Source organism: Syngnathus floridae, chromosome 20, assembly GCF_059516105.1.
Source record: "Syngnathus floridae isolate MCC-2025c chromosome 20, RoL_Sflo_1.0, whole genome shotgun sequence".
In the NCBI taxonomy this organism is placed as follows: domain Eukaryota; kingdom Metazoa; phylum Chordata; class Actinopteri; order Syngnathiformes; family Syngnathidae; genus Syngnathus; species Syngnathus floridae.
Genome location: NC_142432.1, coordinates 4,724,188 through 4,747,736, shown reverse-complemented (window position 1 = coordinate 4,747,736; position 23,549 = coordinate 4,724,188). Strand labels below are relative to the sequence as shown.

Here is a 23,549-nt window from a genome sequence, read left to right as displayed (position 1 = left end):
TTTGCACTGAGAGAAATAAGCAATGCTCGGAGTGATAAATGATGTATAGAGGTTGTTGATGCAATGCAGGCACCCCCGGACTCATGACAGAGGAAAGCAGGTTGTAAAAAGACATTAACAATTCATTTTCCAGTTGCACAAACATTCAATTCCAAAATAAACTGGTTAGACTATATCGCCGATAAGTTTCCCCAATAATAAAGTCCTAAAAGTTTGTTCCCATATAAAATGACATTAGCATGGCAAGCACGTGACGGTGAGCTAACGCTAACATTAGCTTAGTTAGCTAAACATCTTATTGTTTTCTACATTCTTACATTCTCTACACAAGTCAACTTTGAAAATAAGATTATATTCCTCTATAAAAACCAAAGGCAATATTCATCTGCTTTTTCTCAGTCAAGGATTATGTGCTTTATATGAGGTCTTCAGTTCCTCCGAATTATTAAAGAGGAAATTACAGAACATCCAAACTGACATTGTGTGGCGCAACGCTAGCTAAAGGTCAAAATATTTAGTCGCTTATTTTCAATCTTCTCTGCAATTACAGAGCACACAGAGGCCCAATGGACCGTGACAGAATAGTTTTATATTTTGGATGAGGGGATGGACATCTTTTAACCAGCTTTTTGAAAGACTTTCCCTAAAATGACTTCAACAGATCTGGAGAAGTTTTAGTCTTAGTCACCAGTAAATGGCGGCAGAAAGTTCTAACGTCACTCACTCAAGAAAAAAAACCCTCAGTCAACAACAAACAAGAAAACAGAACAAAAAAAAAATGGATTACAGTACAAAGTGACAAGTAGCCTCCATAGAGCAGACTTCAACGTAGCTCGAAAGACAGGTTGTGTTTTGAGCAAAGAAATCTGACAGTTGTTTTTGATACAAACAAAAGCTCTTAACATCTTTGTACAGTTTTAGTACAAACTGACAGCTCAACCGGAATTGTTTTTGCAATTGCTCCTTTAATTACTCCCAAAGGCACTCTGGGAAATGCATAAAAGCAATCAACTAAGTAGAAAATAATCATGGCATAATTTGGGAAGGTGTAGGCGGGGGAAAAAAGGCCACCCTTGTTGTTTCCACCTTCTCTGGCTTGATCACAAACCTCCAGGCAGCCTCCAAAACCCATTTACAGCATTCTGACATGAATTGTTGGAATAAAGACTCCACTACTTATCCAGATTAGGGAATCGTATATTCTGACAATTCATGAAGACACTCAGGAACTTTGAGAGCTTTGTTCACGAGCGTGCTCTTCGTTGGGTCGTCCTCCTTATGCTATTAATTCTGTTCTGCACATGTTCACCTTTATCATCCATGTAGTGCTACACACAAACACACACACACATGGAGACGGGAGGCTCATCATCACACCACACTGTGAGATAACTGAAGAAAAGCCAAGGCACTATGGGTAAAGCTGCTGATTAATAGCATTCAGCAGACATTAATGCCCTATGATTATCTATCCCGCACTGTGCCGCTTTTTCTCCCCTGCTATGCTAATTATGGTGGTGTCACTCTGAGGGGTCAATTCATTTTTTTTTTCCCCTTTTGACACAGTTGTTTCTATCATCAGCAGTTGCTTTGACAGTGGGAATCTTGCAGGATATAAAATATAGAAATAAATATCACAAATAGGGCTTGAAATAAAACATGGTGAAATAAAGCAAGAAATCAGATTGATGTGATTATTGTGATGTGATGAGGTGCCAGCTAGCAGGAGATGGTCCTGAGGGGGTTGCTGTAATCAAGATATGGCACAGTACAATAGACCAGACCCAGCGCTTAATTATACCTTAAAACCTAATTAGAATGAAACCCTCACGTCATCGCCAAAAGCCTGACTAGGCCTAACATTCGTGTACAGTTGCCTTTGATTTAATCAAACCGCTTGATTCTCCCTAGTAATAATAAATGTTATTTGCTGCACATAATATATATTAATCATCACAGTTCGTTCACCAATCACAATGATATGTCATTAAGAGATCAAATGTGTCATTTCTGTCTCATCACTCACTAAATTGAAACCCACGTTGCTCATTTTTTGTAACCCTGTCATATTTTATTGTAGGTGATTGTTGTAACTTGACAGGTGCTTATCTCTTTTCAACTGAAAAGAACAAACAAAACATGATTACCCTGTTCCAAGCTAACCTGGCACGTCAGATAGATTGTTTGAAAAATTCAAACCGTTTAAATTACTTTGAAATTACAGGTGAAACAAAACCATTTCTTGCAGTTTGTAGAAAATAATTTCTACTTCATCTTGGCCTAGTTTTGATACAAAGTGCTGCTATTTTCGTTGAGGGTCACCATTATTTAGGCAGGGGTCACAAGTTCCCTGGTGTCTCTACATAAAGAACACTGATTGGTCCAATCAAGCCCAACCGTATCAGGCAGCATTTCAATTTCCCCCTCTTAGGAATCCAACTGCTTCGAATAGTTAATTCCCAGGCTATTGTGCGGCAAATTATAGTCCAGATAATAGTATAAGATGATATCCGTATGTGCTTTATAGAGTATTGTAGAACTTAAGACAAGATCAATGATCCATCAGGTGCGGGCTGGACCTCTTAGTCACCACTAAAAAAAAATCAAGACAAAGTGATAGAACTTGACTTGCATAAAGAATTGTGATTAGTTGCATATATATAAAATCTCTTAGATGCACTTTTACAGTATACAAGCTATTGACAACCATTTATATGAATTTGAATTCTTGCTAAACACCTCCAGAAAACTAACCTGCTGACGTCAACAGTGGCAAGAAACTGATGATGCAAAATCTCAATCCCCACATGTAATGAGTGACAGGACCCATAAAACACTTGACAGCCTTATTAAGTCCCCCCTGAGTCTGAATGTGACAACGTCGCTGTCAGTGTGAGACGAGGCGGTGTTTTCACTTCCACCGGAGACAAGCTTGGACTGGGATGCAAAAGCATCCGGGAAATAAACTTGGACTGCACGCAAACACAACCCCTTGTTGTTTCAATCAGGCGCAGTCTTCCCTCTCCAAGGGCCTCTTCTTCATTCCCGTCGGAAAATAAAGATGATTTACTTGAAGGGCTACTGGATTGGTGCTCTGAAGGAAAGCTCAGCTAGAGGCACTGGGCAAGGATTTCTTGCCAGTCCAGTGCAACGTTCCTGATTTACCCTTCAGGGAGAAGCAGCTAAAGGCAGGATGTGAGAACTGACACTTAACATGAGCAGGGGCATGATGCATCAGACAGGAAAGGTCACAAGGTCCCTTTGAAAGTGTATGCATGTGTGTATGCTGCTTTGTAACATAAAGACTAACGTGCATGGTGTGTATGTGTGTGAAGAGATAATAGAAGCTGACAATAGTGAGGTGTGTCCTCGTACTCGGGGACTGACAAGGACATGTGACAGCAAGCAGGCCAGCTCAACTGTCAGCACTACTCAGCGAGGAGCCATAGTGATGACAGCAGACGGAATCCAAACAGCACCTCTCGAGCACACTCTTGTTTTCATATTTACTGCCACTTCTCGGACCACCTAGTTTGTCAGTGATGTGAAAATCTTCCCCAATTAGTTTTAATGGCTGGACTCTGTGTCAATGGATTGTTGAACTCTATTTATGATTTGTTTATTTTTTTTCCCCACACAAAAATATAATCCGTAGAAACCACTTGAGCTCAGAAATACATGTATTCCAAATTATTTGGAGAAAATCCTCCACTAGTAATTGAGGCTACTCTCGGACTAAATGCACCTATTGTTCACCTACAAAACCAACAAAGCTGAATCATATTGTAGCTCTCTGACAGAAGTAATTACATTCAAGGCCTTTTCTTTTCCATTCTAGCTTTGCTGCCATCAGCAGTCTGTTCACCCCCCCGCACATTTTGCCAGAAGGCTCCATGCACACCCATCATCCCAAGCGCAACGCATGTTGGCTAGCTAGTGGCGACGACGGCTTTGCAGTGTGAGGCCAATATGTATCCCGACAGTCAGCAAATGTGCTTGAGGAAAGTGAATGCTGGGTGACATGTCATCAGAGTTTTGGGTGACCAAATGCTTGGGGCGGGAGAGGGGAACAGAGAATAGCAAAGCAGAAGAGCAACGGACTCCAGAGCTGACCTGTATCTATCAACCTTGATTAACAGTGTAATGGTGGCCAGGAGTAGGAGCATTCATTGGTCATGAAATAAGCTGCACGCACTACCTGTGTGAAAAGCAGCAACTACCGTATTTTCCAGACTATAAGGCGCACCTTCAACGAATGGCCCATTTTAAAACTTTGTCCTTATATAAGGCACACCGGACTATAAGGCGCATCATGTCAGATTTTTAATCCAAATCAAATCATTCTCCATTTTATCTTTTTTATTTCAACTTCAGACGCAACAAATTACTTTATAATCACTAAATAATGATCCATAGTCTTTTTGATTTATGATTCATACTCTTCAGCGGGCCACTTATGATTGATATCATGACACAATGCTTTGTGCCAGTTTAAATGTAGGAATTTGGTCCATATATAAGGCGCACCGGACTATGAGGCGCACTGTTGGCTTTTGAGAAAGTTTTAGGTTTTTAGGTGCGGCTTATAGTCTGGAAAATACGGTACTTGGTCTTAAATAGCGGAAATACAATACTTAAGACTCCATATATTGTCTACATGCAATATTTGCCCTGTAAAAACATAAGCTAACATTCCGCAATAACGTCACTGAAATTCTTGCTACATTTATATGTAAATATATAAAAGTGTTGCAGCTAAAATAATAATAATAAAAAAAAGTCATTCTGTTCTCCTTGGAATCCCCCACAGAATTTGAAATGTTAATGAATCAAGAATTCCATTCTCTCCTGTGGCTGCATGCAGCAAAATTATTTGGTTCATATCCAATGCTCTTGCAGATAGAAAAAAAAAAATACAATTTAGCAGTCACTTTGTTATGATTACATTTTCCAATCTGATGGGATTGTTAACGATAGGAAAGTCAGTTTGGGGGCGTTATTTTTTTTTCACATTTTCAGGCACTCAGTAGGGGTCTTCCAGCTGGGAGATGATATCGGCGTGCAACATTTACATACACACCATTTGAAACACACACACACATGCACCCACATCAACATAATCAAGTAATACGAGTGGTAATCAAGGTTGGAATAACAGAGCGTTTTCAGGGCTATATCAGAGATGCAAGGCTAATTTTGCCACCCTCTCTTGAAAGTCAGAAGGTTGCTGTACTAATTAATGGAGCATGAATGTTGTCCTGAGGCGCTCACTCAACGCAAGCACATATGCCAACCGAAACTTCCCATCCACAAAAAAATATAACTTTATATGCGAGTGTAGTTGTGTTTGTGTGTTTTGGAGGGGTAATCAAGTGACATGCAGCTGCATACTCAATCATACAAGCCCTGATTGGAGATTGGAGAGACACACACACACATACACAATGACAAATTTCCTGTTAATGCAATGGTGGGAGCAGGAAGGCTCTTATGGGTCTATTTTTATTACCATCATTAATTGGGCCAAATATATCCCTGATGGTTTCAATAAAACGAAGCAATGTTGTCTTTCGAACGGGAGATTTAGTATGGCTTTCGTTATATTGAGCTGGTGTACCTAAAGAAGTGAATTTATGTAGTCGTGTGAGTTCAGGGAAGAGTAGAAGGGTGCAAAGGTGAATGTCAGGGAATACAAGCTTGATTATACAGGACCTCACCTGGACCACCACCGACTACCGCATACAAATTGAGCAGAGACACACACTTACATGAGTGTCCTCGGCGAACCGCGTAAAACAGGACAAATGGGAGGCTGGGAAATATCCCAAAGCCAGATGGGATGAGGCAGCGCATACACCTGTTCGAAATAACACAACCTGTCAGCAGACAAAAGCCTTTCGGTGGCTGACACCATTCGTACCCTTGTTTTCCGTCATCGGGCCCCGTGCACGTTGTCATCGTGAATCATTAAACGGAGCACTAAACTGGGCTGACTCTATGATGCCGCTCAGAATTACATGCTGCTATTTTAGCTGTGCATGAAAAGTGGATGAAAAGGTAGCACTCCGTCTGATATTTTTATGAAAAAATCTTTGGGGATTTATAATAAAAGCAAAATCTTTAAAAGCAGTAGCATCGGCGAGAATCCTCTAGGGTAGGGTGTGAAGCGGGGTTTCCCTCTAGCAAAGGGACTCTGATGGCAACCCAGTTTCTAAATGACTGCACTCTTTATCTGAATCCTGACCTAGAAGCATAATTCATTATCACCGACATTGTGTAGCAGAATCGGAAGAAGGAAAAATATTACTTATAAAAGTCATCAGTGGTCTGACAAGAGCACTAAATCTTAGCTTGCACTCAGGTGTGACTGCGTTTTGTGAATCAGGTGTTAAATTTGGAATTAGCTGCTTGCTGGCTAACAACACATACATCACACTAATGCAGTTCTGTCACTGCCGCGCCCGCCCTTAATCAGGACGCATCTGTGTTCTGATGAGCCACTGTGATACACGAACAAACACACACAATCGGATGTTTGTTCACTTCCTACATTTAGTGACGATTATCCAAATTTTTGCTCAGTTGATCCTTACATAGAAGGTTTAAAAATATGTATCACAGCTCAATTTATATCTGAGTAGTTCAGATTTATAGTCTTGTCTTATTTAACAGTCGAAGGGCTCAAAATATTAATCGCAAATTGAAATAAGTTGCCGATTGCCTTTCCCGATTTCTACAACTGTGAATTGGCAATCCGGTTTTATTTAGTTTAAATTTTGTATGTGACATTTATGAAATCAGTGTTATTAATAATAAGCTTTAGTCTTGCTTATAGATGTCACAAGAAGGCGCTAAATCACTGCTTTTGTCTAAATGAATTGAAATAAGTTGCCGATTGCCTTTCCCGATTTCTACAACTGTGAATTGGCAATCCGGTTTTATTTAGTTTAAATTTTGGATGTGACATTTATGAAATCAGTGTTATTAATAACAAGCTTTAGTCTTGCTTATAGATGTCACAAGAAGGCGCTAAATCACTGCTTTTGTCTAAATGAAGCTCCGAAACTTACTTCAGCATCCTTGGCACCAGTATTAGCAATTAATGAAAATTTGTGTGAGTTTTTTTAATAAGCTAGTAGTAAATACTTGATCTTGGATGGCCCAAACCGGCGAATGTTTCCTTGTTAATTTTCCTGACCTGACCTGTTTATTCCATTTCCATCCTCATCAGCAGCACTGTCAGCAGGTCGCGTCACACTTGACTATGGGACAGCTCCATCTGTGTGCGCTTCGTCCTAGTTCGTCCCGGGGATTATCAGCTATCACCGACTGACTTTTCCGCCGTGGCCGGCTCTCAGCTCATCTGCTCCTGAGCAGCGCTCCACTGCCCATCATAATTGAGGCCGATACCGTTCCCCTATGGCCGCCATCTTTAAGCGCTCTCCCTCCGCCCCTTTACCATCATCCCATCCCTCTGTCTTCCTCCTTGGGCCTTATCAGTGGACAAAAATCCTCCCTGGGCCAGGCAGGCGAAAACAACCTGACCTTTTTCATTTTCTGACTGACAAGAAAAACAAAATGATGAAATATCTATAATTCTTTATAGTCACCAGTCACAGATTTACCAAGCCAGGAAAATGCAATAAATATATAGCTGACAAATTTGTGAAGTATTTATTCTATGATGACTGTTATTTACATTACATTATTAAATATTTAGTCCAATTTATTTATAAGGTAGAATAATAGAAACCCCTTGCAGGACGATGAAGTGAAGTTCTTGCACATTCACAACTGAAATAATAAAGACGTTGTGACTTTAAGTCAACAGCTATTCAAAAAGGCACAAAGTTGAAAAATAAAATAAAAGTGATGATGTGTATAAATAATAAAAGCTACTTATTTAGCATCAAATCTGATTTCTGTGATACCACCATACACACTGATTTTATTTCACTATGCCGTGATAATAACCAGCATCATTATCATCACGTCTTTCATCAAGTGAGACAACAATTTTTTTTCCCCCGCCTCTTTCAATTCAAGTTGAAAGAGAAATCTAAAGGAAAAGCCATTCTTTGATAGTAACATTTAACCTCCTTTAACTGAAATAAAAGTAATCTCCCACTGTCAGGGAGGCAGACAAAAGTGGGTTGATCTTTGAAAGGAACAGGTTGCAGGTAGACAATGTTTCCCCTCTTTTGATCAGACAGTGTCAGACAGCAGCAGATAAGAAGAACTGGCTCACTTTCTGTGTCGCCTAAAACACATTTGAGTGACTCACCAAACATTATATTGACCTTCAGATTCAAAATGTCGGATGATAAAAAGAGCAGATTAGATATGCAAATAAAAGGGAAGAAAAAAAACAATGCAAGACAGTCAATAAAGACTTCATCCAGTGAAATTAATTTAAATCAAATTAATCTCAACTCATACATAAAGCGATTCAAATAAGCTCATTCAGACACTTATTATTGACCCAATTCTTCATCATGTAATTCAATGTCATTTTGCTTTCACGGGAATACAGCTTAGTCTTTTTGAAACAATACCCAGACTAAGTAATGATGTCTGCCCCTCAAACTAATAAAGCCATTCCACTGAGCAAACTTCTACATCATCATGAAGAAAAAAAATCTGCTCATTAATCCATGACTAATAATATCTGCAAAAGTAAACTTGCGACTGAGGAAGGACGTCAATAAGTTTGGCGTTGTTTTATCTGCTCACATTTCACCACAGAAATAGTGTGAAAAGGAAGAAATATTTTGGGCGTGAAGCAGACGGTGGGATGAACTTCCGCGAGAATGCATGGTTGCATCTCCGCACCATCAGCGTGGCAGTCTGTAGGCACTGGAGAAGACAAATTACCAGACGAATGACTGGAGAGTACTGCAAGCACCCCTTCCCAGCCTCCTCCAGATGGACATAATTAAACCATTAGCCAGCAAGTGGGGGCTGATGACTCCATCAGGACCCATTTTGGGCTTAAATAAACGATAGAAAATAAAGCTGCGTTGAAAATTGCAGCCCGTTTGTTCATGCGCCGTTTACCAGCGATGCGCTGTAAACCACCAAAAAGGAGGCTGGGCTGCTTTTGCGTTTCTATGACGACTGTGTACCTTCTGTAATAGTGAGATAATCAAATTAGAATACATAATCTTCACTCAATACTTTGTTGAAGCACCTTTGACAGCAATTATACACTCGAGTCTTGAGCTTTGATGCCACAAGCTGGCCGGATCTATTTTGGGGCAGTTTTTTTTCCTCATTCTTCTTTGCGGCACCTCTCACCCGTCGTCAATTTGAATGGGAAGAGTTGGTGCACGACTATTTACAGATGTCTCCAGAGATGTTCAGTCTGCTTCAAGTTCACTTCACTGTAGGAATATTATTGGCCATTTCCTACAAACATACCATCTGGCATTCACGCCCAAAAATCTTTAATTTTCTATCTCATAGTTTCCTAACATTCCATAATTTCATAAGGCAAACAATCTTTTGAAACGTGACCCAATCGAAGGTCAAGTGACACTACTTGAGTCCAGAAGATCCACTCTCGTTCTCAAGGCAACACTTCTCGGATCAAGTGGATGTGCCTTGCTGGCAACACCACTGTAAGGTCTTAATCAGAGTTGATTTAAGAGGAAACGTTCAGGGTTGAGCTCTGAAGAGATTCGCTTCCTCTAGGGTCTACTTTGGCTATCTTCACCTCAGCTGTCCCATATATCTCGGCAAGGACATCATTCATGCCATCATTCATTGCGCCTGAGCCCCTCTGAGTACCACCACAAGTGCAGCGGCCAAGCAATCATTGCCAGAATGCCGCTGCATTTTGTCCCTCTATCTCCCGCGTTTGTAAGTATTAGAGAAGAAAATAAAATATGATTTTCCCTGGATATTTTTCTTGACAACTGGATTTAACTGAAGCAAAGGATACTTGTGTGGAAGCCGTGACCTGAGATATAGCTTTCTGTCCTTCACATTTGACTTCAGGGGCATTTCTTCATACTTCACCTAACCCTTTAACTGTGAATAAACACTAAATAGTAACTATGAAAGGCACATGACCTCTCAGTGACGTGGACTGCTCAAAAATATCAACCGAGGATGAAAAAATTTCTTTCTATCAGAAGAAGTCATTTGAAACCTTAACTGTGAAGTTGATCTGAAGTACCGTATTTTCCGGACTATAAAGCGCACCTAAAATCAGAGCGCCTTATAGTCTGGTGCGCCTTATAGTCTGGTGCGCCTTATATATGGTCCGAATTTCTAAATCTAAACTGGTCCGAAGCATTGTGTTATGAAATCAATCATAAGTGGCCCGCTGAAGACTATGAATCATGAATCAAAAAGACTATAGATAATTATTTTGTGATTATAAAGTAATTTGTTAAGTCTGAAGTTGAAATAAAAAAGATAAAATGGAGAATGATTTGATTTGGATTAAAAATCTGACTTGATGCATTGAAGGTGCGCCTTATAGTCCGGAAAATACGGTATATCAAAACGACCTCATATACATAAGTGAATGAATTATGAGGAATAATATTCTATTTTTACTTTAATGGTTGGATTGTTGACAATTCAACACTGCCAATACTGCTGAAAATATAACAGAGCTTGCTCGAGGATCTCTTTCCTTAACTCGAAATTTTTGCATGCCACCCCTTTCTCTACGTACCTCAAAACATCTCCAGTCTTTTGACTCCCTTTCTTGTCTCTGACAATGAAATACGCTGACACCAATCTCGGGGGTCCCTCGGCGCCGACACACATCTGTGTGGCTGTTCCACTTTTCTGCCATCCAAAAGCCCGCCTGCTGACATTCCCTTCACTTAGTTCAACCGACAGCACTGATTTCCCTTTTCCTCCTTGTCATTTCCGTTAACCTGTCCCCCCCTCTGTTCTGTTCTCTCCTCTTCTGTCACCCACTTTATACGAAGCTGGCAGCATCTAAGATAAGGACCAAACAAATAGTTGACGTCCCTCTGAAACATCTGTTCCATATTTGCTGCTCGTTCGCTCTACTGCTCCATTTTTAACGTGTGATTTCTCCTTCTGCGTCTGGGGAACGAGATTGTGAGCTGTGAGTGGATGACATGCGAGAAGGTTTCTCGTCGAATTAAAAACATCAGCACATGCTGCTGAGAACACCTTGTGATGAGGGGTAGAAATATTTTCTCTTTAGGAAGCGGCAGGTAGAGCAAAATGATGTAACAGCTTATTTGGAGAGAACGCTAATGTCGTGTCAGTTTGGTACATCGAGGGCAAGACTTCATTCTGCTTCAAATGGTAATGAGAACAGGGAGGCCTTATTGATGTTGCTGGTAAATTGCAGTAAGGTTAGAGGTCAGACGAGAACATCATCATCAGGCTACACCCGGAACTGACACCTACACAACCTTCTCCGCTTCCCATTAACCTAATACACAAATAAACAATATGAGAAGAAGTAGGAGTTCCCGAGACTGGAAATAAGGCAAGGAATTCAGCCATGTGTGCTTCCAAGCAGTTCAGCTGTTGAATTTGAGGTTGACTGTTAATTATGACACAGTGACACAACAGCAAGTCGAAGCAGACTTTTAAAAACCGCAGGCATTGATCCAGAACACCCGCTTTGAGGCCGAGCACCAGCGAGGCAGCGCGTGTGTGGGGGAGATTGCGTCTGTCATGTTCAAGCTGAGACCCAGCAAGAACAGCCTTTAGTCTTCTCCCTCCATGATCCCCCCCCCCCACAACCCTCTAATAATCACTGACACTCTCATCCCTCCCCTCTTCTCATCTGACGTGCCGCAAAACTGGCAATTGGCCTCAAATCAGCCAGACATAATTCCGGCATCCTCCTTGTTTTCCTGGCCGCGGCTCCGAATTGCGAAAGAAACAACAGAGAAGAACAAAGGGGCTGGTAGACTTCACATCTCGATCTGGCTCAGCCTCCTCTCATGTCAGAGAGAAGCGGTGTTTAGCGCAGTCAGCTAGCATCGTGCTGCTTCTATTGTTCTGTATAATTGCACTCAATGGACCTTGTGAAGGAGACAAACTGCAGCTGGTCTTTCTTTATCGTTTGCGTAATCAGGGAAGTGTTGAAACAAATAAAACTTGGAACAGTATAAGTTCAGGTGTGTCGATCAAGTGTTACGAATCTTCATTTAGCACAGGGGTGTCAAACTCATTTTTTTTTTGCGGGCATTTTAGTCATAGCTTCTTTCGGAGGGCCATTATAAGTGTCAACCCAAATAAATGGATGAGCACCTCATATTATATACAGTAAAAGCTACAAAACAAACTGACAAATAACTCGTTTTCAAATCAGATGAGTAAAAACTGGTCAATTATTAAAAAAAAAAATTAAAAGTGAAGACAATTTGCAATTCTAGTAAAGACACACGAATTTGATGCACAATTAGTCATATAAAATGATGTGGCGGGCCGTATCTGGCCCCCGGGCCTTGAGTTTGACACCTGTGATTTAGCAGAATCAAAATATGGTCCGATATTCATGGCAAAGATCAGTTTTCAAACGTATCATCACGACGTACTAACAATCATCATTTTGACTTAAGGGCAGTTTAAATTGCCTATTAGCGTAACAACTGTTTATGCATGAAGTCTGCACGTGTGTGTGTGTGTGAGATTGTGTGTGCAGCAGTGGATTTCAGAACAAATCAAAGCTGGCTTCAATGTTTCCAACTTCGATTCAATGGCTTGTGACAGCGCACATGTGAGGGCATATCTGCGGCACGCCACTTGACTCCCATCATTAGGTCGAGCTGGTGCCTGGCTACAGCAGTTTTCTAAGCATATTTTTAGCAGTAATAGCCAGCTGGTGAATGTGGCAAGCTGTGAAAACTATGGCGGGGGGGCTCACAATTGCACCATGTGCTATCAAACCCCCCGTGGGATGAAGTCTTGGGTATTGTTGGAGCGTTCACTGTCGGAAGAAAGTGTTTAAACTCATTTGATTAGAACCTCACTGAATAACTCTCGACTGGATTTTTTTTATCCAATGTCGATAAGAAACGTGAAAACTTGATACAATTTAAGTCCAATAAAAAAACTACTAATCAAGCTGCATGTTCATCTTCGGCAACCGTTCATGTAAATCGTCTCAGCTGTCAGGTGTAAACAAGGCTCACAGTTGCGCGAGAAGGGAAATCAATCGACATCTGTTAATTTATCTCAGGCAGGAGACCAAATTGAAAAATGGATTGCTTGACGGTGCGCTTGGCGAAAAAGATCGGCATTGTGATGAAGGCGCGATAAGTCTCAGCACCTGTTTAGCTCGTGATAATGGGCAAAGCTGCAGTTTAGCCAAGTGGCCAGCCGGGAATGGATCGGATAGTTATCTTGCCAATGGATGGTTGACAAGCAGGTGTGGACGACCTGAAGCTGGAAGCTGAAACTTAACACTTCCTAAGAACTAAAAATAAAATGCAAATATGAAAATCCACAGGGAGAGAAGTTGACTGTCGATTTAAGTTGTAATATTGCCAATCACCACTAGATGGCAGATGTCTTAGCTGTACTCCAACAAGAAGTGTATAGAAAGTTTCACTCTTAGGGCGTCTAATCCAAATCAAAAACCCAAAATGGAGTCCCGCTGTGTTTCATAGAGTTCGACTGAGTCTAGCTGCAGCAAAACAGGACCAAGCTCAAAAATGCAATAATATTTCAAACAGTAACTTTCATCCACAACAAATAAATTTGTATGAACCTTATCAGTTAAACATGCATATTTTATGCATAAATTAAATCTCCGCAACTCACTTCATTATAATGGGAACAGTTGTCATTAGACTATCTCAACCTGTAACACAATTTTGCATCAAAAACAAAATATGCATCACCCGAATAAAAGAACGTGCATCCCGTTATAACTTTTATACCTACACATTTATATTAATCAAACAGTTTACATTCATTTCGCAGAGAGTGCTAATAAGCTCATTTAGTTTTCCTCACTTTCATGCTTTTATGTAATTCCACATTTTCCTTCCATGTAGTCATTATTATGATCCGCAGCTGTAACATTCTCGTTCCCCACAGGGATCATTAAGGTTTCGTGTTTTTTTTTTTTTTTTTTTTATCTTATCTGAACAGGTGACGTTAGTAGTGTCTCTTCTAATAGAGGTACATTTGTGCTTGGAGCAAACCAGTCTTCATTATAGGAGTCTAATGGGTGAGAATGAAAGACAATGAATCCATTTGCTATTCAGGGTTGTCTGGCACATTTCACAGCAGTCACACTAATAATGATAATGCACTCTGTATTTTAACAAAGAGTCACTCTAGAAGGCTTAATGCTCATTACATTGCACAACCAACTATGTCGCGCGAGACGGAGAATGCTTATTGGTTTATAAGTTTTTTTTTTTTATATCGATGGCATTCTTGTTTTCATTACTGCTTGCAGTTCAGTATTGTGAAGCGATTGGTAATTGTGCTTATTGTATTATGGCAGACTATTAAATCTGGGTTTAGAATGAATATCAATGCAACTGGTCATGGGTAATCCAAAAAACATTTTATGATAATCATATTAAATGCAGATTTTCCAATTTTTTAAATTTTTTAAACAGTCAGGGGAAACTGCCTTATATGTTCAGGCTTATAATAACTACACAGAAGCAAACTGGGGACACATTTAAATAAAACATGACACTCCGTGCATGCTACTCATGTGTGGTTCTTTCCTGCCGGAAGACAAATACTCCTTTGACCTTTGCTGTGAGCCACCTGACCCTGATGCGTGATAACTCATGACCCGGTGGAATGATAGGTCATCCATCTCTCACCATGATGACGATGAGCGTGATGATGAACGCCCTCCCGTACCGCTATTTAGATAGCCCTGAAGTCACGGCAATGACAAACTACCCACACAGGGATCGGGCCTTGTTTATACGGTCGAGCCAGTCTAACTGTGCCAAAGGCGTTGAAAACAAAATGTCAATTCCTACAGTTGCATTAAAAAAAAAACACAATTTTATTTTTTATTACTTTCAAATGCATGTAACTAGTAATTCGATCCTGTTTGTCGACAAAATTGGTGCTGCAAATTCTGCTGGTTGCCCGATTGGGGTCATCTCATTGACCTGTGGGCGGTTTCTCCGTTGCTGGAGAATGCAGACACCACATGATCGCCCTATTTCGTGCATGCGCTCTTCCAAAAAAAAAAATCTCTGCACACGTCTGGTACACCAGTGAGCAATGCGCTCCTTATCCAACTCATTCAAATTAAAATTAAGCTTCATCGCACTAATAGGAGTCAAGAACAAAGCGACGGGCTCTCTGCAGTTAGCGGGAATAGCGGCGGGATTACGACTGCTGCGAGCCGATGCGCGGCTAATCAGGCTTCAACAAAACGGTGTCTTTCAAAATAAGACAATTTTTTTTTTTGTCTGAACACGCATGCAAGTATGTAAAGCGAACTTTGAGTTTCATGCAGTGCTTTTCAACCCAGAGACATAATTTACTCTTTGTCCTTTATGCAAGGAAACATTCATCGCCTGCGGTCCTTCACACCCTTCACCCATCATTGACGGCGGCAACCCCCAAAGCACAGAAGGAAAAAAAAAAAAGGCTGGTGAGGGATTTAACCAGCGTACCAAAACCCATCCTAGCAAACCTGCCAAAGCACCATGTATGTACAAACAATTCAACTGAATTTGAAATGATGTATACTCAGGTCTTATCTGACCCAAACCAAATACAATCTGAGCAATCAAAGGCAACGGATGGGTGATTGGAACTCTTTTTTTTTTTTTTTCCAGCAAATGTAAACACATCCACTAAGCTCTATCACTTCAAGCTGTACAAATCAAAACCGGGCCGGAAAGGCGGAAATAAACACCATGCTGTGTGACTGTTAAACTTTGAAAACAGGATTTTGCACATCAGCCTGGAGGTTGATGAATATCCAACTTGGACTAACTCAGAGGTGAAGAGCAGACAGAGCGAGGAAGGACTTTTTTTTAATACCTTTTAAGGATTTGTAAGATAACTATGTGGTCTTTCCTCGAAGGAGACCCTAGAGGATGTTTAAAATCGATATTGAAGACCCAATTTAATATAAGAAAAAAAGAAAAGGGGGAAACTGTTATTTAATGCTCAGAATAATCAACCGACCAATCATTATCAATAGACTAATCTACCGTGAAGCAATTCCATCAGTCATGGATTTGGAAATTCAACATTTACTGAGTGAGCACAAGCTGAACCATCAGATTCATTTACATACTGAAGCACAAGAAGTCAAATGCCACTTGAGATTCCTCACACTGAATAAACCAAATAAATATTCCAGTGAGAGAATACAATATTTATAGGGGCAAAAATATATCACACAAATTTATTACCATCATCACCGATGAGATTAAATCTCCTCTTTTGGGAGTTTGCCAAGGTGCGGGATTTTCTCTGACCTCCGGAGGAATCCCTAAAGAGAGCCCCTTCTTGTAAAACACTCGTCCTTATTAATGGAAATAGATGCACCCCACCTCTCTGTCAGCACTAAGAAGTGTCTATTCTTGGCTAAAGTCTTCTTCATTAACGTTATCTCAAATAGGCTTCCAGTCTGATGGCAAGAGTAGGGACAGTGTACAGTTAAGCTGCCTCATCCAATTTCATTATTCGGTAAGAGGTGGGGTATCAATGTTTTCTTTGCAATGTCAGCGAGCTGGCTGGCATGACATCACTGCTGAGCAAACTCAACCAAAAGGGAATTTGCATACAATACATGTCATTTTTCATTTTCAAATGTGCTGCGGTCAGATGTCAGGAAAGCATATTTTTCTGATTTGTCGTTTTTTTTCTCGCATAAATTTCTAACACCCTTTCCCTGAACTATTTTCCGCTCGTGAAATATGTTCTTTTTCACAGTGGCAGCTATCCCGCTGTGAAAACACGCAAGCAAGCTGTGGGACAATAATGTGTGTGTGTTTGATGAAACGGTGAGCAACAATGAAAGATCACGAAGGTGAGGATGAAAGTGTTGAGCTGTGGGCCGTCAAATGATCTGGCCCGTTTCCAGGCGTGATGACACACTTAGAGCTAATTAGGGTCGTAAACTGGAGAAATATTTTGCCTTCTTAATACACCGGGCGGTACAGGCAATGAGGATCCAAGGTGTCAGAAAAGTTCCAGGACTGGCATCGCTAAAGAACTGCTAACTGAGTTCCCTTTTTTAATGTAATCGCTCTTGCGTGTTTAGCTGTGACCTCAACTCTCTGCAGCCATTTAACACTTTTTTTTTTTCACACATGCTTTTATATTCATATCCCCAATGAGCAGAGTGATTGATGATGAGACCGATGAGAGCAGACTTGCTGGTGAGAGTCATCAGCGGTGATGAGTCATGAGTATAACCCGCAAACCAGACCCTTCAGTGGAAGAGCCCGAGGTTGTCACGGCCCCCAAAATGACTGTCCACGTCCAAAGTCAAGTTGCGTTCTTCAATGCAAGTGTCCATTGTCTGGCCTTCGGGCTAAATCGACCAGCTAAAAATAGATTCCGCGTTATTTACTTCATTGCGTGAGAAGAGGTGAAAATGGTTCATGCCTTCTTGAGCATCTGACAGTTCCTGGGCAAGAAAATTACCGTACTATAGCAACCTCCCAACTAACCAGATTTATCTCCAGGTGGTGCCAAGCTGTCAAATAATGGGCGGAGCTACCTAACGGGGGGCGTTTTTATGTAAATTAGCCAAACTGTTACATCACAAACTTGATTGGTGGGAAAAACTATTGTTTAAAAAATGCAAATGTGGAATACCTAAGCACAAAAATACCACTGGGAAAAAAAACTACACATTTATTCCCAAAAACAAGTCACTACATTTTGTCCAACTCATGTTTTCCCAACAGAAAATCTCGAAAATCTTCTGATAGTTGCTCCGAGGAACACACACACGTGCACACTGATAGGCGGCAATAATGCTGCCGACTTGTTTTGCTACATCTCTGTTTATGAAGACTGACAGCTCACTGTGAACTACAACACACCAGCACGCATCGAACAAATGCCAAGCAAAGAATACACCCAGAAACATCACTTGCGTGAAAACGACAGGCTGATTTCCATTTCTTAACCCGCACAGCATATTCAGTACCGTGCTCCAAATTCTGTTTAAAAGAATTAACCAATATAGATTGATGAAGAAAAAAAAAATCACCTTTGTGTAAGTATTGTCGTCATGGCAACAAGTGCAACAGGTTTAAAGAGCCGTGACTAATGCCATTATGTCTCCAACTCTGCGAGTCATCAAACAACACTAATTAATCCAATGTCATCTTTTGCATATTTGAAGTCTGCATCTGCTTCTCTCGGAATCTTTTCAACCTGACTGCAGCATTTCACCATTTGCTCAAACCATTTGTTTTTTTTTTTTTGGTTGCCTGAACTTAAATTTGATTTTCTGACTACCGCACTGTAAAAAGCCAAGAGGGACTATTACAAGATAATTACTAATTATGCTAATGTGTTTTGCCATTTCTTCTCCTTGGTCATTTTATCATCCGTCCTCAAGAGACCACAGTCAGTCGTAATAACCATTTTTTTTCCCCTCAGCTAAACGTTCAGTCACCTAGAGGACACTGTGTCCCGAGCTTGAGAATTCTAACGCCGGGCCCCTTAATCAGGAAGCGTCTGTAAATTCACATGAGCACGCAGAAGGAGCGCAGTGCTGTTTCAATTGGCACTGACCTTCATTAACCTAATAAATGCCGGCGGTGTTTCTGTCGCAGCACTTAATGTGTTTATCAGCGCAAACAAACAAATGTGACAAAAGCGTTTCAGGGCGGAAACAGGAGCTTCCCATCTGTGAAATGTATCCTCTCACCCACAAGCACCTTTTCGCCATATCCCACAAGCTGCGTGACATTGGTCTCTCCTGGCACAAAGAGAAACAACACAACCATGTTTTAATACCGACTCTCGGCCACATCTGGTTGTGTAAACTGCTGGATGATACAATTATGAAGGAAGTCACAAAGTGCATTGAAACAAGTCAAGAATAGAAACTAAGTTCCTACGGTTCGGATCGGTCAACTCAGATCAGGCTGGTTTGTCGATCAATTAATAAATGCATGGTTGAATAAAAATAATCTCGTCTTTGCAGCAGCGTCATAACACACACACACAGCTCATCAGAGTCCTATTTAGAGTATTGTAAGTGGAGTGCAGGCATTTTGTCAATGAACTCAAAGCGCCATGTTATCTTGACTCTGTTCAACAAATGACATTGCTCGCAATTTATTGACGCAGTCCTCAACAGGCACCGTGTGTTTGCTACGACGCACAGTTTATAAAAGGGAAGCTATTTATGGTCGTTTGAGAGCGCTTTCGAATATCTTGCGTTGGAGTCGATTGAGGAAATATACGCTGTGAAAAAAGATGTACAATTCGTAGTAGACAACACGTGATTTGGAGAAAATTACACTTCTTATTGAAGATACAATTATATTCCTTAGAAATAAACAATACCAGAAATTGGACCATAAGAACAAAAATATGTTTCAAGGAAGTTTATGGGGAATATGCTAATGCTAATAAAGTAAGCAAAAGTATAACAAGTATGATTTTTTTTTTTTTTTTTTAGCGAATATTTGAATATTCATTTCAAGACTACTCGTATTGGTTACTATTAATATATGGCAATGAAGCAGCACCACAAAATCTGCCTTCAAATATTCAAATATTCCGTTCTATGGACACACAAATTACCTCACATGCTTGTTTTGCTTGAAATCTTTCGCAGAACATTCAAGAATATTAAAAGGCGCAACATGCATGTTCATTTCATAAAGGTAGTTGATAGATTGAAACTTCAAAAACTAGATTTTGTTCCCCGCACAATTCCAAAACATCTCATAATACAATACAGAGTTTTCCACCTAAAATTTCTCGTATATTAATTTTAGTTGTATACTTTCGTAACTCCTGTGTGTCAAAGAGAATGAGCCCACTCGCCCGCCTAATGGCTCTGGCTGTAGCCCCTCTTGAGCAAGCGATGACCCCCATACTCTCGCTCTGGCTCTGCCCCGCACCTACCGTCCTCCACTCGACCCTTCTGCCGACCCTCACTCGGAGGCAGAGTGTAAACAATAATTGCAACATGAATTATGCCCCCCTCCAAACCCAGCAACTGGCCGGCTGCGGCACAAACGCCACTACATCCCCCTTAAGAGGCGGTGGTGATGATATTATGATCTACTGTACTGCACAAGGTGCAGGGTGATAAGTCTGGCGGTAAAAGAATAATGTTAGTCTATAAATCTTTATAGTACGTTTCATTTGATACCAAAAAACACATTATGGATTAAAGCTGACAAATATGGGGTCCATATGCCGCAGATAAAAGGAGATGGTTGGGGGAGGTTAAAAAAAAAAAAAAAAAAAAAAAAAAAAAAAAAAAAAAGACCATGCCATACTGATGGAGAAGACTGACAGATGTGATTTGGCAGGTAGGCACCCTGGCGGTGAGGCTTTTTTTTTTTTTTTACCCAGATGTTCCTGTATATCACTGTACCGTCATATATGTAACATTTGTGACAGAAATACGGTAGAATCATTCCAGAGGCACAATCATAAATCCCGGCAGCATGATTAATTAACAGGCACATAAACAGCATGTCAATAAATCAGTCTGGTTGAACATAGAAAACGGATGTGCAGCTTTTCAGGGTCGGAGCAAATGTACGTCCCTATAAGTAGTGCCGTGGCGCCAGCGGTATTTGAACACCAACGGTTAGTTATAGAAAAGTGGAGGGCAACGCTCGGTAAAACCTGCAAACCCGCTGAAGGAAAGAAGTGAACATATGAACAGCAGGAGGTTATGAATCAGCTCCCATCCTCTTGAAATCACACTTACTGTAGGTTTATATGAACCCATCGACAAAATAATCCGCAGCCTTTTCAAAGGATTAAGTCTCAAATGCCATGCGGTAATCCTCTAGGACTTTTTTTTTTTGTTGCCTTAAGGTCCACAAATAAAAATTATATGAAATCTCAAGATTATGATCACTTGGTATTTTGTCTATAGACAGTAAGCCACTGCTGAGGCTTGATGAAAATAGTTGTATTAAAAAAAAAAAAAGAAAAAAGAAAAATCTGGCTTTATGCAGTTTTTTCTTACAAACTCAACAGTTGGAAAAATTTATTGCACAGCACAACAAAATTGTTCACTCTAAAAAAAAAAAAAAAAGATTTTGCCACCTCCTGAAAGCTTTTGAGGAGTCAGTGGCTGTCTGCACTTTTCCAAGACCCAATTTAGAATGGATGCTTGAACTGGACCCTAATGTTCCGTGTTATCAGAATGAATCAGCAATGCTGATAAATTAGTCGTCAGAAAACACGCTCTGAAGGCCCGTCAGCTAATGTGCACGCTTTGTGTGATATTCATATGCAATGCTTAATGTTCTGGAACCAATTCTGTCATTTCCATTATGTAAAGACATTTGCCTCTCAGTGCTATATTTTAATATATTGTCTCCCTTGTCTCAATTACTTGGGCTATTAAAAACAAAGAGCTGATGGAAATGAGGTGCAGTTATGCGTTTGCGGTCTGATGGCATGTACTAAGTAAGTGTTTATGAAAGCTCGTTACACATTCTGCTGCATTCGGCTATGTCAACACACTAAGCGTTTGTCCATATGCCTCAAGGAGGAGGACTTTACAATTTGGAAAGCAAAAAAAAAAAGTACACTCGGGAGTTAAACTGTTAACATTATAAATATTGCAGTTTTTTTTTTAGTCATCCACTGAAGGGATACTTTAAAACTGATTTCTGTGATTGCTCATGTGTTTGAACTAATAAGTCAATTTAATTTCAGGTGGAAGATTTTTATATGGGACATTATTGTATAGTGGCTAAAGTTGAATACATGCACAGTTCCTTAAAATAGCAATTTTGACTTTTTCTACGCATGGTGGGCACCTTAAAGCCGCAAGGTGTAAATTTGTATTTATCCTATATATGTTTACGTACAATATCTTTTTGGATTGGGTGATTTTCATTAAATATTGAACGGCTTAAAGAAAAAGTTTTTGTGATGAGATATAGATTTTTGACAGATTTTTTGTGTAAATAATGAAATGGGTGAAAGACAACTGCAGAAGGTTGCAAAGGTGGTTTAAACAAATCTAATCTATTATATTGTAAAATTTCTTAGAATCAATGAACAATTTATCTTTCTTTTTAAACTTGGGGTTCCTTATATACAGCTGCATTTATTTTGAACTTTTTTAGATAGTGTGCATATTAAACATTGATTCACTTTTTTTCTATCCCACCAAATGCCTGCCTACCAAATGAACAGATGCAAAGAAACTCAATTCATTTTCTGGAAATGTCATCAGATTGTGACAAAAGCTGCAAGCAGCCTTGGCCAAAGTTCATATTTGATTTATAAGACCTCTTTTATTTTTTTTTATAAGTCGCTCAGTTTTTTTTTTTATTTCCTTAGTTGAATATAAATTCATTTTTGTGTTAATTACAATGATTTGGACAGGATTATTTGCTGAATAAAACAATTTTTCTGCTCGTGGAAACAAACCATGTGCATGGTAACTAAAGTGGCATGAGGCCGTCCATTCATTTTTAACTGCATTAAAAAAAGTAGATTACAGCAATTTCCACTTCAACAATAAAAGGGAGAACTTGTCGTAACCGTAAAACGTGTGAAAGGCGGAATTAAAACAATAAATTCCTTCATTGGCTCAGGGACGCATCTCAAACTTGGGAAAACAAATGCAATGAAATAACCTACTCTGCCCAGAAAACTAACAATCTATCATCTCGTTGTTCCTTATGTTTCCCCCAATTCCAACTTTAACCAACACAAGCGGGGAAGCGGAGATGCTGAATCCGCACAGCGTCACGCGGATGCTGCGCTCGGATGCCTCACCAAGGTGCGCGCGACCTTAGTTTCTCCGCTGACTCGTTCCAACAAGAAACCTTTCAAAACGTGCAAGAAAAAGTTCTAATATTCTTTACCTTTTCGCTTCGATCTCCTTCTCCTCCTCCTTTTCAGCTTGCATTTAACCTGACCACCTTGAGCCCCCGACGCGCGGCTGTTGTTCCCAAGTACGGACGCCATCTGCCCTCTCTAATAACTTGAGACTTGTGGCCGGACTCTTTTCTTTCGCCTCCTTTATTTGCCCCTCCTAACAGGAGAAAAAAAAAAAAAAAGGAGGGTGCGTTGTTTTTAGCTGCTCCCGTTATCACAACCTTCTAGTCGGAACTCCGCGTGTGGAGGAGACGGTTTTCTTTGCGCGCAGCATCACTATTGCGGCTTCGCAGTGCTCACTGCCTCTGTAGAAATTTAGGCGTCAGCTACTTTGGATTCAATCAAGCAGGACACGCGTGACGCCTATCTTTTCCTCAGCCAGCTTTCTAATTAGGGTCCAATCGTGGCTGCCTGGGAGGTGTGACATCATCAGCTCCACTCATATACTAACCCCCCCCATATTCACCCGCGCCTTTGTTTGTGATACTTGTGGCATTTTACTTCATTCTTGAGTTGTTTGCACTTTTGTTTCCTCC

The 23,549-nt window shown here is 40.4% G+C and overlaps 1 protein-coding gene across 4 annotated transcripts in view; it reads right to left on the bottom strand.

Annotated features, from left to right (window-relative positions):
- The window catches only part of adarb2 (adenosine deaminase RNA specific B2 (inactive)), a 184,964-nt gene that overhangs the window by 58,566 nt on the left and 102,849 nt on the right, over positions 1-23,549 (bottom strand). For 3 of the 4 annotated variants that reach the window (XM_088363947.1, XM_088363948.1, XM_088363950.1), the window contains one exon: positions 23,001-23,170. The exons of the other annotated variant lie outside the window; for it this stretch is intronic. In XM_088363947.1, the coding sequence (XP_088220073.1) occupies positions 23,001-23,103 (103 nt within the window). In that variant the 5' untranslated portion in view covers positions 23,104-23,170. The remainder of the gene's footprint in view (positions 1-23,000; positions 23,171-23,549) is intronic. 4 annotated transcript variants of the gene reach the window in all.